Source organism: Dama dama, chromosome 16 (genome assembly GCF_033118175.1).
Source record: "Dama dama isolate Ldn47 chromosome 16, ASM3311817v1, whole genome shotgun sequence".
In the NCBI taxonomy this organism is placed as follows: domain Eukaryota; kingdom Metazoa; phylum Chordata; class Mammalia; order Artiodactyla; family Cervidae; genus Dama; species Dama dama.
This window is the reverse complement of record NC_083696.1, coordinates 7,210,592-7,227,474: the sequence shown is the minus strand read 5'-3', so window position 1 is coordinate 7,227,474 and position 16,883 is coordinate 7,210,592. Positions and strand designations below refer to the sequence as shown.

General features: G+C 51.1%; 1 protein-coding gene across 1 annotated transcript in view; it reads left to right on the top strand.

The window, feature by feature from the left end:
* The first annotated feature begins 753 nt into the window (after positions 1 to 753).
* PAPPA (pappalysin 1) overlaps positions 754 to 16,883 on the top strand; it is a 258,399-nt gene continuing 242,269 nt past the window's right edge. Inside the window, exon 1 of the mRNA XM_061163313.1 lies at positions 754 to 1,174. Coding sequence (XP_061019296.1) covers positions 754 to 1,174 — 421 coding nt within the window. The remainder of the gene's footprint in view (positions 1,175 to 16,883) is intronic.

Here is a 16,883-nt window from a genome sequence, read left to right as displayed (position 1 = left end):
GAATTTCATTAAATTGTTACTTTAAGATTGTCTTCTTAAAAAAAAAAAAAAAAAAAGGAGGGGGTGGAGAAGCGGAGCGAAGGAGGCAAACGGGAAGGTGGAGGACGGCTGGGTAGCTCGGCCTCTCCAAACTGATTGATTAGTCATGATCCCCGCAGTTTTAACTAGGACTCATTCAATTGGGAAGGTGGAGCGCTCGGGAGCAGATTAGCATACGCTTGTTTACTCATCTTCTGAGGGATTTTTCCCCCCTCTTTCCTTTCATTTTGTGAAGAAGGAGGGAGGGGAGGGGGGACTGGGGTGGGGGGGAGAAGGGGGCTGTGGCTTGTGTTATAAAGGACGCAAAAAATAAATAAATTAGAGCATCTTTTGGGGGGGAGGGAATTCAGCGGCTCAGTGTCTTAGAGGAGCTTTTTTTTTTTTTTTAAGAGCGAGAAATCATATAAAATAAAATGAAATAAAACAAGGAGGAAGGCAACCAGCTGTTAGAGGGGGGAATAAGGCAGATAAAGGAGCGGAGAGAGAAATTAATTGCCAACCAGGAGGAGTTGGGCTGTATTTTTTCAAAGGTGGGGGGAGTGGAGCACACACCTTGAGGAGGAAAGCCAGAAAGAAAAGAAAAAAGCAAGTGGAAGGGGGGGCTCGCCCAAGAAGGGTGAAGAAGCGAAGAAAGTCGAGGCGCCGAGGCTCCTAAAGCTGGCAGCTCCGGGCGGCGGTGCAGGGGCGAAGGGGGGGCGGGGGGGACCGTCGGACATGCGGCTCTGGAGTTGGGTGCTGCGCCTGGGGCTGCTGAGCGCCGCGCTGGGCTGCGGGCTGGCCGAGCGCCCCCGCCGGGCCCGGAGAGACCCGCGGGCCGGCCGCCCCCCGCGCCCCGCCGCCGGCCCGGCCACCTGCGCCACCCGGGCGGCCCGCGGCCGCCGCGCCTCGCCGCCGCCGCCGCCGCCGCCGCCGCCGGGCGGTGCCTGGGAAGCCGTGCGCGTCCCCCGGCGGCGGCAGCAGCGGGAGGCAAGGGGCGCCGCGGAGGAGCCGAGCCCGCCGAGCCGGGCGCTCTATTTCAGCGGGCGAGGCGAGCAGCTGCGCCTGCGAGCCGACCTCGAGCTGCCCCGGGACGCGTTCACGCTGCAAGTGTGGCTGCGAGCAGAGGGGGGCCAGAGCTCTCCGGCGGTGATCACAGGTAAGCGAGGACGCCCGGGCGGGCGCTGCACCGGCCCCGCGGCCCCAGGGGCGCGCGGGTGCCTGGGCGCGGGTGACGGGATGGTCGGGGGGCTGGAGGGTGTGTCTGTGCAGGAGTCGCCGCTCAGCTGGCGGCTCAGAGGCTCCGGGACGAGCCGCGAGCCTCACTTTGCCCCATCTGCGGAATGGGCGCGCTCGGAAGGTGTCTCTGCCTAATCCCTCGGGAAGAACGCAGGGAGCGCTCCCGGCCACCCCGACCGCAGTTGGTGAGGGCTGGTCCCGGGGAGCCTTGTGCACATGAATCGTGTTTTGGATGGTCAGATGGACTGTCTCTGTTCGGGATGGAGGGGAGGATGACCCAGTTGGGATGCATGTGAATAGAGGCTAGGGACCATTGATTTCTTTGGCTTTTTAGTGGAGATAACCCCCCCACCCCCGCTTTACTTAGCCCAGTTACCCTGAAAGCCTGCAAGGTTGTTGTGATCCTCTGGACTTAAAAGTACTTGAAGTGCCCCAAAGTTGCTCCGTACTTGCTGCCTGCCTCTGGGATTAACCCCCTACCCTCAGCCACCCACAGACACGCACGCACACTGCCGTCCCGTGTTCTCGCTTTCCAAGCCCCTTGCCTGTCATTCGGAGCTGGGGTGAGACTTTCCGCATGCACACCCAGCCAGTCTTCCCTGAACTAGGCTGCGAAACGGGGCGCTTTTCTCATTTGGGACTTTTACAAGCCCGTAATGAATTTAGGTTCCCCTCCTCACACCCTCCCCTTTCCATAGCAAACCCCATAGTGAAACCGGACACTTTGCGAGGGTTGCAAACCTTAGAAAATCCTCCAGCATCCATTTCCCCCCCCCTCTTAATGAATCTGTGGCAATGCCTTTAATAAAACTGGGGGGCGGAAAGGGGGGGCGGCGCTGGAGGAGAGAAGGAAAGTTTTGCCTCTTCTGGCTGGGAGATTCCCTCCCTGCACAAACAATCTTGCCCCGTCCTCGGACGTCTCAGAGTAGGGGTTCCCCCATCGCCGCAGCCAGGAAACGTGTTGGAGGCGTTTTGCGATCCCACCCCCTTACACACACTTTCTTAGAAGGGAGAGCTCTGAGTTCTCCGGGCAGTCCAGCGGCTTCTTTCTGTCCTGTCGTGGACCTTCTCAAATGTTGCTAACTCTGTCCTATATTTACATGAAACCCATTTCGGGGACCCAAACTCGACTGCGTACTAAGTAAGCATATACCCGCAAAGCTCCGCTCTCCCGCTACCAAACCCCAAACTGAGAGCTACAAAGTGACTTTCCCCCATGCCTGACGTCATCACATGCTATTTTTTTCTTCTTTCTTTTCTCTCTTTCTTTCTTTTTTTTTTTTTTCTTTGCGTCTCAGGAAGGAGAGGGAGACTGAGCTCGTTCAGTTTTCGCCCCCAAGCCCCAGTCAGCCAGAGGGGGTTTAATGTAGCGTAGAGGAGACCGTACTTGTAATGCTGATGCTTATAATTCAGGGCTGTGGTATGTTTACTTCTCTTTCCGAACACAGGAAAAACACAGAGCCTGCTACTTGGAGGGTTTTTTTTTTTTTTTTTTTTAGTGAGTAGATCTGATTTTTTCCTAGTCTATACCTGTGGTACAGGGGTTTGGAAACGTTCTCCTCCAGAGCGGAGAGCCCAGGGTTATAGAGGTATCATCAATGAAAAGGTAGTAAATGCATTTCTTCAAAACAAACAAACAAATACATATAGCACCTGAGATTCCACAGGAGCCTGCTTTATAAAGGTCTGTAATTCAGACAAGGAGCCCCCTCTTGACACACACACACTCTCTTGAGCACTCATTCACTCTCTCACACAAAGATTGTGCAGTAAAATACTTTAATTGGATGGGGGACGTTAGGTTATTATTGCTTGTATAAAATGCCTGGTCCATTTTATGTGTGGAAATAACATTCCTCTCAAAACGAGAAAGAGGAAAAAAAAAAAAAAAGTCACTGCTGCTGTGTAGCCCCAGAAAGCTCAGAGCTTTTCTCCCGAGGATTCTGGTGGATTTTTTTCCCCTCCCCTAGTTGAATCTGAGCCAGATTTGACGGTGTGTAAACACCTGGCCTTGAGCCAGAAAAGACTCACTCTGCGTATCCTCCACACGGTACAGGCTGTGAGACTGAAAAGAACCTGCTTCTCCTTGAATTAAAACGCAAACAAACAGAGGTTCTTTGCAGAAGCACTTTTGCAGCTCCTTCCTCCGTGTCAGTTCAGACTGGGAGAGGCAGGGCTGGCTGAGGTGGGCAATTTGGCTGAGGGTACCAAGCCACGTCCTCCTGTGGCGACCTTGGGTGCCCGGGTGGCCACCTGACCTCTGCTGGCACTCTCTGGCGGGGCGTCGCCACTTTCCTAGGAATCCCTGGTCACCTATCTTGAGAGAGCAGGCATCTCCCAGCAGGGACCTCACTGCTATTTCAGGCAGAGGGTTGCTGCCTCGCTGTCAGGCCAGGCTGCCTTACATCACTCTTTGCTGCAGGATTCAATTGGGTTTCGTAAAGGTCTAATTTTATGGTGCTGTTAACCGGGTCTGTCGTCTGGCAGAGGCAGGCCTTGCCGCTGCTGGGAGGCGGGCCGTGCTCCCAGATCCGCCTGGGATGCTATTTCTACCCCGGTTCAAACTTCACTGACACCAGTTCAGACAGGCGCTCAGAGAGGCAGAGAAGACTGAGGGAGCAGTTTGCTTCTAAAGCTCAGAAAACATGCCTTTTATTTTTTCCAAAAGGGAAGTGGAGGAGGGGGGCGGAATATATATATGTGTGTGTGTGTATATATATATGCACATACACACACATATCTGTACATGTGTGTGTATGTGTGCGCGCCAGTTGCTCAGTCGTATCCGACTCTTTGCGACCCCATGGACTGTAGCCCGCCAGGCTCCTCTGTCCTTGGGATTTCCCAGGCAAGAATACCAGAGTGGGTTGCCATGCCCTCCTCCAGGGGATCTTCCCAACCCAGGGATTGAACCTGGGTCTCTCACGTGGCAGGCAGATTCTCTATCATCTGATCCACCAGGGAAGCCCACGTATATACGTGTGTGAGCATTAATAAAAATGAAAAGGCTTGTGCAGGCAAAAGCAGAGCTGAAGTTAGAAAGCGCCTGTGTGCAGGAGTCTCTGAACGGGCCACCCACGGTGGATGGTCTGAGAGCTGAAGAGTCCTTTAAGGCTGTTGTGAAAAGGGTCCTCCGAGGTCCCCCAGGCCAGATCTTGTCTCTTTGGCCCAACAGGGAGACAGATGCAGCGAGGGGAGGGGTCCCCAGTGGCAGGAGCTAGGATTTGAGCCTGGGCGTCTCCACTCCCAGGCCTTACCCACTACCCTGCTGAGAAATCCTGTCCGAGAAACACTGTCACCTCCCACCCCTCACAGACCCACCACCCAGGCACCCGGGGCATGGCACCTGGGGTTCCCTTTCAAGTCTGGGGGTGAGGGGGGCTTATTGACACATCCTTTAGCCTTTATAGCGTACCAGGCAGGATCCAGACTCCTGCCCCTCATCCCCACCTGCCCTCCCCCACCATACCTCTCCAGTTTGACAGAGAAAGAAGGGGAAGAAAAAGAAAACAAGACTCAATTTGCTCCAAGGAGCAGAGGCCCCGAGCAGCAGTTAATCTTGTTAAAGTTTCTCTGACCTGCTAGATAAGTGAGATGTGGACCCCACAAGTACCGCCACCTCCTCCCACCCCCATCCCTCGGTGACCCAGAACCCCTGCTCAAAAGGAGGGGACAGGATTTACCTGAATCCCTTCCAGCACCTCCTCTTGCCGTGCTGCTTTCCTTTGTCCTAAATGTTGGACTCTTGAGTTGGCAGGCTACTGAGAGGAGACTTTTATTTCCTCCCTTCTGCAGCCCACGCTTCCCACAACCCACTCAACCCCCAAGAAGCCTTGGCTTTATGGGCTGAGGACACTTGGTGGCAGGAAGGAAAGTGACTCTTCCCGGGCGCCTCCAAGGTGCCGGGCCCTGAGCGAGGTGCTTGCCTTGTGTCTGCGAGGTTCACCCTCACAACCACCCTGCAAGGTGGACCTTGTCACCTGTTTTCCAAATGAGGAAACAAAGTCTCAGAGGGTGGAAGCTACTTAGTCCAAAGTGGACAGAGCCCAGGTGTGACCTCAAGCTGCAAGTGTCCGCTTCTTCTTCAGCAGTCTTTTTGGAGAGAGAGAAGGAATGACCCCCCTTCCCTTCTTTAGACCTGCTGTGGACCACTCCTTTCTGCCCCTCTGCGTGCTAACTGTATTCCTTCAGATGAAATGGGATAAAACATGAACCTAAATCTCCTTAGATCTCTGGGTTCGACTTGCATATCTGGGTTGTTGTTTTTTTTTTTTTTTTTTCACTTCCCATCAAACTATCTTTCAGACAGACTGGGCGTGGAATTTCTGTTGTCAATGACTTACTGTGGGATTTGAGTCAGGTCACTTTGTCTTTCTGCCCCTTTAGCTTCCCCTTCTGTAAAATGGGCATAATGGTGTCAGGATAATGCAGGGGAATAAGCAGGCAGAAAGTATCTGGCACAGAACCAGCTCGTACTGGGGACTCAGTCAATGGCAGTGAGTGGTAGCTGGATCCAGTAAGTAACCCTCTTGCCTTTCCTAATGCGCCACCTTGCCTTCAGCCTGGTTATGCCTTGTTAGGGCTTCCCCGCTGGCGTGGCTGGGGAGTCTGTCCAGAGTAGACAGTGCATTTTGGGGAAGAGTTGGACCCCTTCAGACCCCTTCCTTGCACTTTGATTTCCTCTTTTTTGACCTACTTGGATGACTCCTTGGGGATAAGGGCCAGAGGAGGGCCGCCACCACAGGACCAATGAATAAGAAAGCCAGTTAGCAGCCAGGGGGAGGATACACCCTCAGGAACAGAAGGCAGACGGTGGCCACAGCGCATCCCGGTCACAGCTCTGTGGTCACACGCCTCTCGCTCCTTCCCCAGACGCCCCCTGACTTTCACGTTGCCCCGGTCAGCACTTCACGTGGACAGATCGGGTGACGGAGGCCGCATCACCCTTGCCCCACTACACCGAGGAGGGCAAACTGGAGGCTAAGAGGTGGAGGGCTCAGGAACGTGGGTTTTGCATGGTCAGCCAGGCATGGACTGGGTCCAGCAGCCCGTGGAGAAACAGGGACACTGAGGACCAGCATCACACAGGGCTGAGAACTGAACTGTATCCATAAACTGCCCCTCTCAAGGCCGTCTGGGAGATGGTTTGGTTGAGTCGCTCCCATCTCGTAGCACTGAGAATCACCAGCTTTTAAAACCTCCTGCTGCCCAGCTGCCTCCCAGGGGTTCAGAGGTCGAGGGTCTGGCACTGGCCTGGGCAGTGGTGTTTTTGGAAACCTTCTCAGGTGATGTGGAAGGGCCACCAGCAGGAAAAACCACTGATCCTGCTTGATGTCTCCCTGGTCTGCAGGTGGAGAAACTGAGGCCTCGGGTAGGGGTAGAGAGTAGGGCTTCCTGCTTACCCAGCTGGTCGGTGGCAGAGCTTTAGGAGAAGTTCAGCTGTTCCAGTTCTGAGTTGCCATCAGAAGGGACCCCCTTTCCATTCCCAATTCCACTGTGGTTCCTAGGGGTAGGGTGTGTGTGTGCGCACGTGCACACACACACACACACACACACACACACACACACACACACAAACATTCCATTTTTCCAAAGCTGGTCCAGTATGTGAAGCCACATTCTCACCTTCTGGTACCTCCTTTAAAGTGCAAACACTCCTCAAAGGGGATAATACATGGAGTTCCACACATCTGAATTCAAATGGATCTCTCATCATGCTTGAGTGGTGAGCTGTATTTTTTTTTTTCTGAGGAATAAGAAGTGGAAAGAAGGGAAGGAACCCCAGCTGGAAGGCATTCCCCACTTTTCCCAGGGCTAGTCCTTCCTGAAAGAAGGCACGTGTTCCTATCATCCCAAACCCCCTCACCGTTTGATCACTCTGAAACCAGCGCTGGCTGCAGGGTGTCTTAGATGAGAGAGAAGACCCCCAGGGACCCCAGGTAGGAGGACCCCCCGCACAAGCAGCCTGAGCCTCATCTGCCTATGGCTGGTCCAGGGCTTAAGAATTCTGCAAGCACCTGCGTCTCCCCTCACCTGCTGCCCCGTCTCTGGAATTTAATTTCCTTTCCCTCAGTGTCTCTTAATCTCTTTTTCTTGCCGCGCTGAGGACCCTGCTTCATGCCTTGATGCACTTACTGGAAACACTCAGCTCAGACCTGACTTGTGGGTCTTGGCCCTTTAGCTCCTTTGAAAACCTGGAGCTGAGAGCCGGGAACTCTGGACTCAAGTCCCGGCTTGGCCTCCTCTGAGTTGTGTGACCTGGAGCCTCTGGGGAGAGAGTTGCAGGTGTGGTCACAGTCCACACCCCCGTCTCAAGGCTGTCACGAGAAGCAGGTGAGACAATGGCAGGAGAAGCTCTCGGCTGAGATCAGAACCCAGTCCCTAGGTCCACACTGGTGGGAGGATCCAGAAAGCGAGAGCTGTGAGTGCTTTGTAAGAGCCACATCGTTCCTGGAAAGGCACCTTTATCATCATTCTTCACACTGCAAACAATAAACGGTGATCGAGTGCGCAAACCTTTGCCTAAGCGTGACCTCTCTGGGGTCCTTTGATGTTGGAAGTTCACAGGTCTGCCTCACTCGCTATGTGACCTAGACAACTTAACTGCTTCTCTCTGTGCCTTGGTGTTCTCAGCGTGCGTGGTGCGGGGGGGCGGGTAGCAATGAAATAAAGGCTTTCAAACTGTTCCCCACAATCTTAGGAATGCCCTGGGGAGAGGTGATGGAGAAGGAAATGGCAACCCACTCCTACAGGATCCTTGCCTGGAGAATCCCGTGGACAGAGGAGCCTGGTGGGCTGCTGTCCATTGGGTCACACAGAGTCGGACACGACTGAAGCGATTTAGCAGCAGCAGCAGCAGGGGAAAGGTGAAGGGAAGCGAAGCACTCTGCTTCCCGCACCTTCCCTTCCCCGATATTGCTTGAATTGTGTGATTCTACAAGATTTCCTTTGAAGGACTGTGTGAATTTCTCAGTGACAAAATTCGAGTGAACACAGACTGACATTGCTAACTTTGTCATGATGCCGGTGTTGTGATTATATATTTTTAAAGATCCTATTTTGTTAGAAATGCGTACTGAAGTATTTATGGGTAAAATGACGTTATGTCTGTTTTGTTTGTTTAAAGTGTTCCAGGGGAAAAAAAAAATTAGGATGCTGGGGGGACGAGGGGTAGATGAAAGAAGATTGGCAGACTGGTGGTCCCTGAAGCCAGGTGACAGGAAACAACAGGCTTCAATACGGGTTTTGTCTGACCTCCTGTGCCTGATTGAAGAATTCCGTCATAGAAAGTTTAAAAGAGTTGAAGAGCCACGGGAGGAGCTGAAGTCTTAGATCCCTGCATGATCTGTGAGCTGACAGGTTTCCAACTGCATTTCAGCAACTTGGAGCGGGTTAGGGACTCACCCAAGGTCACACAGAGAGCAACTGAAAGTCAGGGTGCAGACACCAGGAGCTCCCTCAGCCCTTCTTCCTGCCTACCTGCGAGCCCCGGTGACTGGCTGTCCTGGAGAGCTTGAGAGGAAGACAAGAGACAGGAGGGCCAAGTCAGAGGGGCAGGTGGAGCCTGGCAGAGCAATTAGAAGTGTCCATGAGGGCATTGCTTGCCGTATGGAACCGTCTCCAGCACTGGGAAGCGTTTTACATCCTTGGTTTTGTGCTTTAGAATCCCCTGGCCTGGCAGTCACTCAGTCATGTCCAACTCTTTGCGACCCCATGGACTGTAGCCCACAAGGATCCTCTGTCCATGGGATTCTCCAGGCAAGACTACTGGAGTGGGTTGCCATTTCCTTCTCCAGGGAATCTTCCCGACCCAGGGATCGAACCCAGGTCTCCCACATTGCAGGCAGGTGCTTTAACCTCTGAGCCACCAGGGAAGCCCTAGAATCCCCTAGAATCTCCTAATCGTTGTGACAACCCAAAATACATTGCGACCATTCACACACAGGCACGTGCACACACACACACACTCACATTTCCACCTACCCCTGTTTTTTTGTTTTTTTTTTTTTGGCTCCTTCTTTCTCTGCATCTCCCATTGCCCTGGAAGCCTTCTAGAAGCTTCTAGAGCCTCGTGGGGATGGAGGAGGAGGATAAACTATGGTTGACTAATCTAAGAAAGAGCTGACACCCTCAGGAAATGGGGGAAAGGAGCATATGTTTACTGAGGATGTATTTTGTAATGATTGATGGTAGAACTCGAGTCAGGTTGCCTGAGTTTGATTTGCTGATTCTCCCACCTGCCAGTTGTGTGACCTAGGGCAAGTTGTTTAACATCACCAAGCGTCACTTTTCCCCCTCTGTGAAATGCGGATAATACTGGCTCCTACTTCATTGGGTTGTTTTGAAGATTAACTGGGCCTCCATGTGGAAAATGCTTAGTAATGGAATCTAGACCATGGGTAAGCACCCAGTAAACGTTAACTCATATGGGTTTTATGTGTGTCCGGCCCTTGCTACACGCTAGTTCTAATTCTCTCAATAACTCTATAAATTAGACATGTTTATCTCCTTTGGCAGAGCTAGGAATTGCCTTTCCCTCCCTCCCCACTCAGGAAAGGCTTGTTCCTGTCATCTTCACATAAAACAAAAACTAAAATGAAAGACAAACAGAATAAACACTTTATCATTTCCTATCACAGAAGCAGTGTGGGCTTGTTGTAGAGAATCTAAGAAAAGCAGATTAAAAACAAGGAGCAAAGTAAGCTATGTCCATCCCTGCCCAAGTATTCAGCAAGTATTTGGTGAGTTTCTTCTACATGCCAGGTACAGTTTTAGGCTGTCAGTACAAAGCAAGGAACAAAAGAAGATATCTCCGACCTCAGGGAGTTTATATTCTGGAGTCGAGGGTGGGGAGTGAGAAGAAAGAGGAGGCAGAAGATGAATGAGTAAGGAAATTCACCCCATCATGTAGGGTGAATGTTTATGAACATAGACAAAATAGGAGAAGGGAGTTGTGTAGGGCTGGGGGGGCGGGCAGGAAGAGGAGGATTTAAACAGGGCAGTGAGGGAGGCAGTGATGAGAAGTCACTTGGGACCAGAGACCTCGGAGCAGAGTGGGGTTGGCTGGAGGAGGCGGTGGGGTTTGGAGAAGGAAGCGCAGGGGGCTAAGGGCAGGAGGGTGGTTGGGGGGATAGTCAGGTCCAGACCAGCGCAGTCCCCCGCTTGCTGTGTGACTTTGGGCCCCTCACTTTCCTTCTTGGAGCCCATTTGCCTCATCTGAACAGTGGGGGTGAGGAGCAGCTCACTCTGTCTGTCTTTCCCTCGAGGCCCGTCAAGCCGAGGTCCCCTGGGGCCCCGTGATCCTCGTCAGGACTGTCCTGAGACAGAGCTGCAGCCCTGGCAGTGGTCCCAGCGCTCTTCCTGTCTGAGCGAGGCTCCCTCCACTAGATGGTGCCTGCGCCCCTCGGGGACCAAGTGCCCGGCGCCTTCTGCTGCTCGTTCCCAGGCACACGTCCTTGGAAAAGGGCGTGGCGCCCCTTCTTGCTCAGGCGTCATTGACTGACCCCAGCTTAGAATGTGGCTCTTTCCTGGACATATACGCTGTAATGTCTCCTCGAAAAGCCTCCTATCCCCACGCAGAGTACCAGTGGGTAGAATTTCCATCAAAGACTGACTGAAGACATTATGTAGGGAATATTGGTACTTCCCAAGAGCTGGAAGTCATCGCATTAATAATATTGCTAATAATAGCTGCCATAAATAGTTTTTTAAAAGAAAACTCGCTAAGTGACCTTTTCAATGATCACATCTTGGCTTATGGCTAGCATGCTCAGGTTTCATCATGTCCTACTGTACAAAAGCCATTCCAGGCAAGTTGCTGGACACTGGCATAGACCACTGGCCTTTTAGTCATGCTTATCATTTTAATCACATCACTGCATGATTAAAATACTAGAACTCTGGAGTCTGTAGCCATCTGTTAGTCTATTTTCCTTCTGGGAATCCCCAGCACTGTCATCCCCAGATTTTTCTTCCAACAAGAGAAAGAGAATGTTTTCCAGTATTACTTGTCACAAACCCAGGGGCCATGGAAGAGTAGGAGAGATGACCCTGCTTCAGTTTTGGAAACCCTGAGACGGTCCCAGGTTCCAGTCCATTTGCAGGAAGCAGAGACAGACACTCTAGGAGGTGCAGGATCGCAGCTTGGGATCTAAGTACGTGGGTGGTTGTTTAGTTGTCAAGTCGTGTCCAACTCTTTTTGTGACCCCATGGACTGTAGCCCACTGGGCTCCTCTGTTCATGGGATTTCCCAGGTGACAATACTGGAGTGGGTGGCTGTTCCCTTCCCCAGGGGATCTTCCGAACCCAGGGATAGAACCTGCATCTCCTGCATTGGATGTAGCTTCTTTACCGCTGAGTCAGCTGGGAGGCCCAAGTATGTGGGTGGGTGGGGGAGCATATCACTTGTTACAGATCCCTGATCTACTGTTTTGCCTTCAAGAGACTGATGGTCTCACCTGTACCCACCACTTTTGTGTCAAGAAGCTATTCCTGCATCTGTCCCATATCTGTTTCTTCTTAATTCTTTTTGCTCTATAAACAAGAAATACAGCTAAGCAGAACATGACCAGACTTGTTTGTAAGGGGGGGTTTATTTCCCCCAATTAAATTGGAGATCTTTTAGCTACAGAGGCTGATAGGAGTACAGAGAAAGAGCTGATAACAGGCCAATCAGGAGCAAGGTGGCCTTGCTCTGAGAGATGCGCAATATACATAAAATGTAAGAAAGGAAGGTATCATCTACTCTGGTGAGGAGACATTCATGTAAGTGCAGAGAACCAAGGTGTGTGAGAGTCAGCATCAGGACCATTCATTCCCAGGAGGAGAAACCAAAGGGTGGTGGAAAAACTGACTTGTCCGAACCAGTGACCATTCAGGGTAAGGTCCTCTGTCTTCTGAGTCTTACGCCAGGTCTAGTTCTGCCTCCCTCCTGGCTTTGCATCCTTCCCTGTCAAAGTACCATCTCTCTGGTGAGATGCATCATTTATCTCCAGATTCTGCTGGACTCTGGACTCACAGATCCAGCTGTCTATTGAAAACGTCAGCCTGCATTTCAAACTCGACATGTCCAAAGCTGAATCCTTTTTCTTCCAGAATTCCTTCTGTCCTCATCGAGTGTCACCTGCCCTAGATATGTCACCCACCGTATTTATCCCGTCTGCCTGGCCTTCTTAACATGTTTATAGCCACCCTTCCCCTCTCTCAGCTTAGGCTTTCTTCATCTCTTGCTTTGACTCTTTCCTTAGTGCGGTAAGTGCCCACTTCTCTGAGCCTCAACTCCAACACCTCCTTCAACCTGTCCTTCAGCTTTCCGTAGTCAAATCTTGCTACAATGCAAATCTTCCTCTACTGCCTCTAGCTAGAGGCCCTTCAATAGCCGTGCAATTATTTACAGTCCCCCAGATAAATGCCATAGGCTTCCCCCTATCATTTTCTTTACTTGACGAACCTCCTAGACCCCCTAGATCTGTGACGTACCTTTCTATCCCAGCATGGAAATAGTGCAGGCACCATGATGCAGAGCACTTAAGCCTCTAGAGGATTCTGCTCAATGTTCCTCTCTTCTGGGAAGCCCTTTCTGACTCTTCCCCAAATACCGCTTTTTTCCCCACCTCTCTTTTCCATCTGTATCTATACCGTCTGCACATATTTATCAAAACACCTGGAATTCCTTCTCATGTTTTATCCTGTGCAAATTAGGGGGTCCTCTCAGCTTCTCCACTGCCTGGCCGAGCGCCTTGCTTATAAAGGAAATACAGGGACTTTTGCTCAATGAATGCATGAGTGGATAAAGGAACCAGCTAAATTTCTAATGATTCTGGGAGAAAGAGCTTGGGAACCTCAGGCATGTTGCATTACGTGACCAAAGCACATGACCTGGCCCGTGCGTCACACTCAGAAACATTACACAGTGGTTAATTCCATTTCCCCTTGAGCAAAGAAGTCAGAAGGGAAAAGATATCTGGCCTTCCCAAACACTGGATGGGGGAGGGACAGTGTAGTCAACGCCTCCTCAACTCACATCTCGGCCTTTCTAACTCGAGCCCTGGATTAACCTTGGTCTTTCCCACTCTGTCCTTCGCCCATTTGCGAAGCGTCTGTTGTTTGTGTGCACCGCAGCACATAATCTCCAGCTCTGCTGGCCTCTCGGGTCTCCACCCTGGTCCCCCTTCGCGGGTCCTTTTCGGGCCTCGAGTGTCCTAGCTGTCATATCTGTTGCCTGGGTTTTCCCTCCTTTGTGATTGGCGGGCCTCCCATCGGCTGGGCCTTGATCTTGTGAGCCCTTGGCGTGACCTTGGGGCCTGGAATCCTCTATCCGCTGTTTATATACCCTTGAGGGAGAACACACATTCTCAGCAGTAATAACAGTCATAAAAGCAGCCAGCTTATAATGAGCACTCACTGTGTGCTGGCCCTGTGCCGAGGGCTGCATGCTGGACCCTCGGAGTTCGGTTTAGAAAGTGACATGACTTGCTGAAGGCCTCACAGCTTAAGGGTCGTGGAACTGGACTAGGCCCGTTTAATTTTCTCTCTCTCCATATGGCCTAGTGCATTGCTTGGAATACAGTAACTGTTCAGTAAATGTTCCATGAGAGGATGAATATAAGTGAATGCTAAATAGATGCCTGGCTAGCTGGCTGGCTGGCTGGATGAGGCTACCCCCAGTGGCTAATGCAACCATCTAGAGATGGTAGAACAAAAGAGAAGGAATAGAGGGAGAGAGAGAGAGATGGAAGAAAAATTGGAATGAACATTATAAGACTTTCAAGAGAGTGGCTAAGAAATCTCTTTGTTGTTCAGAATATATTTTATTTGCCAGTAACTTTGGAACAAAAAGGCCATTGATGTCCACCAGAGCATTTCCCACGTTTACATGGTCTACCAGGAGCTTATATACTTTCAAAGATTCTCTCTGCCCACCATGTTTCTGGATTCCTCTTTTGGGAATCAGGCTTCCCTGCTAGCTCAGCTGGTAAAGAATCTGCGTGCAATGCAGGAGACCCTGATTCGATTCCTGGGTCAGGAAGATCTGCTGGAGAAGGGATAGGCTACCCACTCCAGTATTCTGGCCTGGAGAATTCCATGGACTGTAGTCCCCGGGGTCACAAAGAATCAGACACAACTGAGCGACTTTCACTTTTGGGAATCAGGGCCTGGGAAATGTTCCCCCAGGAACATGCTCGGCAGAGATACCCTGTCACCATCTGAGGAGGGACCTGATACATTCAGAGCCAGTTTGGGCCCGATGTAGGTGGTATGCTGTGAGAAGGGGTTCTGACCAGAAGAATGACTCTGGAGGAACAAGGCTGGTTTGTGATGTGCTCTCATTGGAGCTGATTAAGCCTCTGTAGAGCCAGTAGTGAGTTCTCAGGATTACTCCTTTACCGAAGAGCCCCATTGGGCTGATTAGAGCTGATCTGCTAGCAACAAATATGATATCTTGTTCTTCCCTTTCCCAAGACAATAGAGTCTGCTTTATAAAATCTGCTCAGTTTTTAGATGAAGAAACTGAAATCTAGGCAAGTTAACCTGTTAAACCAAGCTGAGTTGAGTGAGGTTAAACAGCAAGCCGGTAGCAAAATTGAAACTAGAACTTGGATCTCTTGACTCCCCAAATCAGTGCTTTTTCCGCCGGACCACTTTGTTTTCCTTTACAGTGTCAGATGATGGATACATCTGTAGGTTCACGTTAGTGAGCTTACTAGAAATGTCATGCAGCTGTTTATTAACTTAAGTATTTCTTACATGCCAAGCCTCTGTCCTAGACATTCTGCAAAGTTGAATAGGAAATGGCAGTTTATTCAGAGAGGTAAGCTTTCCTTCTTTTCTTCCTTCCTTCTATGCATCCATCCACCCCTCTATTCGGTAGTTATTGAGCAACCTTTATGTCTTTGGGTCTTAGACACTGAGCTAGGAGATGCAGATTAAAAAGAACAGGGCACAGTTCCATCCCTTGGGGAACTCCCCGTCCTACTGGCGGAAGCAGACTGGTAAACAGCTATATGACATCATGGTAACTGCTCTAACTAAGCAATTAATAGAGTCCTGGAAAAGCTCAGAAGCAGAAAAACTGTGTTGCTGCTCATCCACATTTATTATGGGGGCTAGAAAGTACTCTGAGATTTTGGAGGCTAAGAGAGGTGCCTTCCCCCTAGAAGGGTTGGGGGTTCATGAAGTAGGTGGTGTGCGTGTGGAATGTGCGCCTTGCCCTCCATAAGGATGCATGCATGGCAGTTTAAATGTCGAACTGTAAATCAAAGTAGAACAATAAACATTTTGATTCATGTCTCCTCTAAGGACATTGACCTAGAGTAGCTTTTAGAAATCTGACACTAGGAAATGATTGGACGGTTCGGTCTATCACCACCCAAATCAAGCCCAACAGCCCCTCATTGCATTTGTCACGCTGCTGTGACGCCTTCGTACTTGTCTTTCTCCACTTGTTTCCAGGCTCCATCTGAGCAGAGACCATTTCTGTCTTTATCGCTGCTTTCTTCCTACCTGTCTCACAGCACCAGCCGTGCCGGGGGTGCCCAGTTGACTTTGTGAAATGAATTGGCGATGGCTCCGCATCAGAAAAGAGGACAGCTGAAAGGAAAGGTGCTTTGAGAAATGATGATGAGCCTCCAGAAGGGCCAGGCAATGAGGGCAAACTTGTTATGACTGACAGCCATTCGATACCGCTCCGGGTTTCTCTGAGCTGACCTGATCCCTGTGTGTAGTCTTGCCACCTTTCACCTGTTACTAAGCCTCCTTTCTTTCTGTCGAGCCAGTGTATCATTCTGTTGACTTTCAGTCCTATGCCCCCTGGCTTTCTCTCAGTTTCTCCTGTCCTGTCCCTGGAGAGAACTGCTGAAGAACCAGCTGCAGCGGTGAGAATGTGCCCTGCCACCCTCACCTGTGCCCTGGAGACCTCCCAGAGGATGTGAGCACAGAGTGAGGGCGAGACGCATGCCTGCCATCTCAGCACACCTCCCCAGGGCTGGCACGTTGCTGGGGTTCGGCAGATTCATGAATGGATTTCCGGACGCATGAATGCCCTAAATTTGCAATACGTCTGATCTGGTCTCTTCAGTTAGCAGGTGGAGAGAGTCTGATGTCCAGAGGAGGCAAGGAAATGATTCCAAGTTCCACTCCAGCTCAGAGGCAGAGAAGAACAAGAGTCCAGTTCTCCTGACCACTGTTCTATCCAGTCCTATTTTTCTGGGATTTGAGCCCAGCTCCTTGAACTTGGCCATAGAGATTTTAGGTCATTGACTCCCATAGTTGGGTAGGACCCAAGCTATCCTTTTATAGCTGGGAAATCTAAAGTTCCAAGAGTGGGAGAGGTTAAACCACACACCAAGGCTTCCCCAAAACCCTCTGTGCATCTCCATAGCATCAATAAAAACGTAGTATGTGCCCGATACTCTTAGAGGTGCAACACTGAAGGGCAGAGCTGGTCCCTGCCCTCATGGACGCAGTATTCTCGTGAGGAGAGAAAGACCACACACGGGATCGGTGGTCAGGGCTTATACAGTGACAGGCAATGAACGTGGATGCTGTGGAGAATGACTGAGGTCGAAGGACATGGATGCAGGTGGCCAAGCTGAAGCTTGCATGACAGATGAGGAGGAGCAGGCCTTACG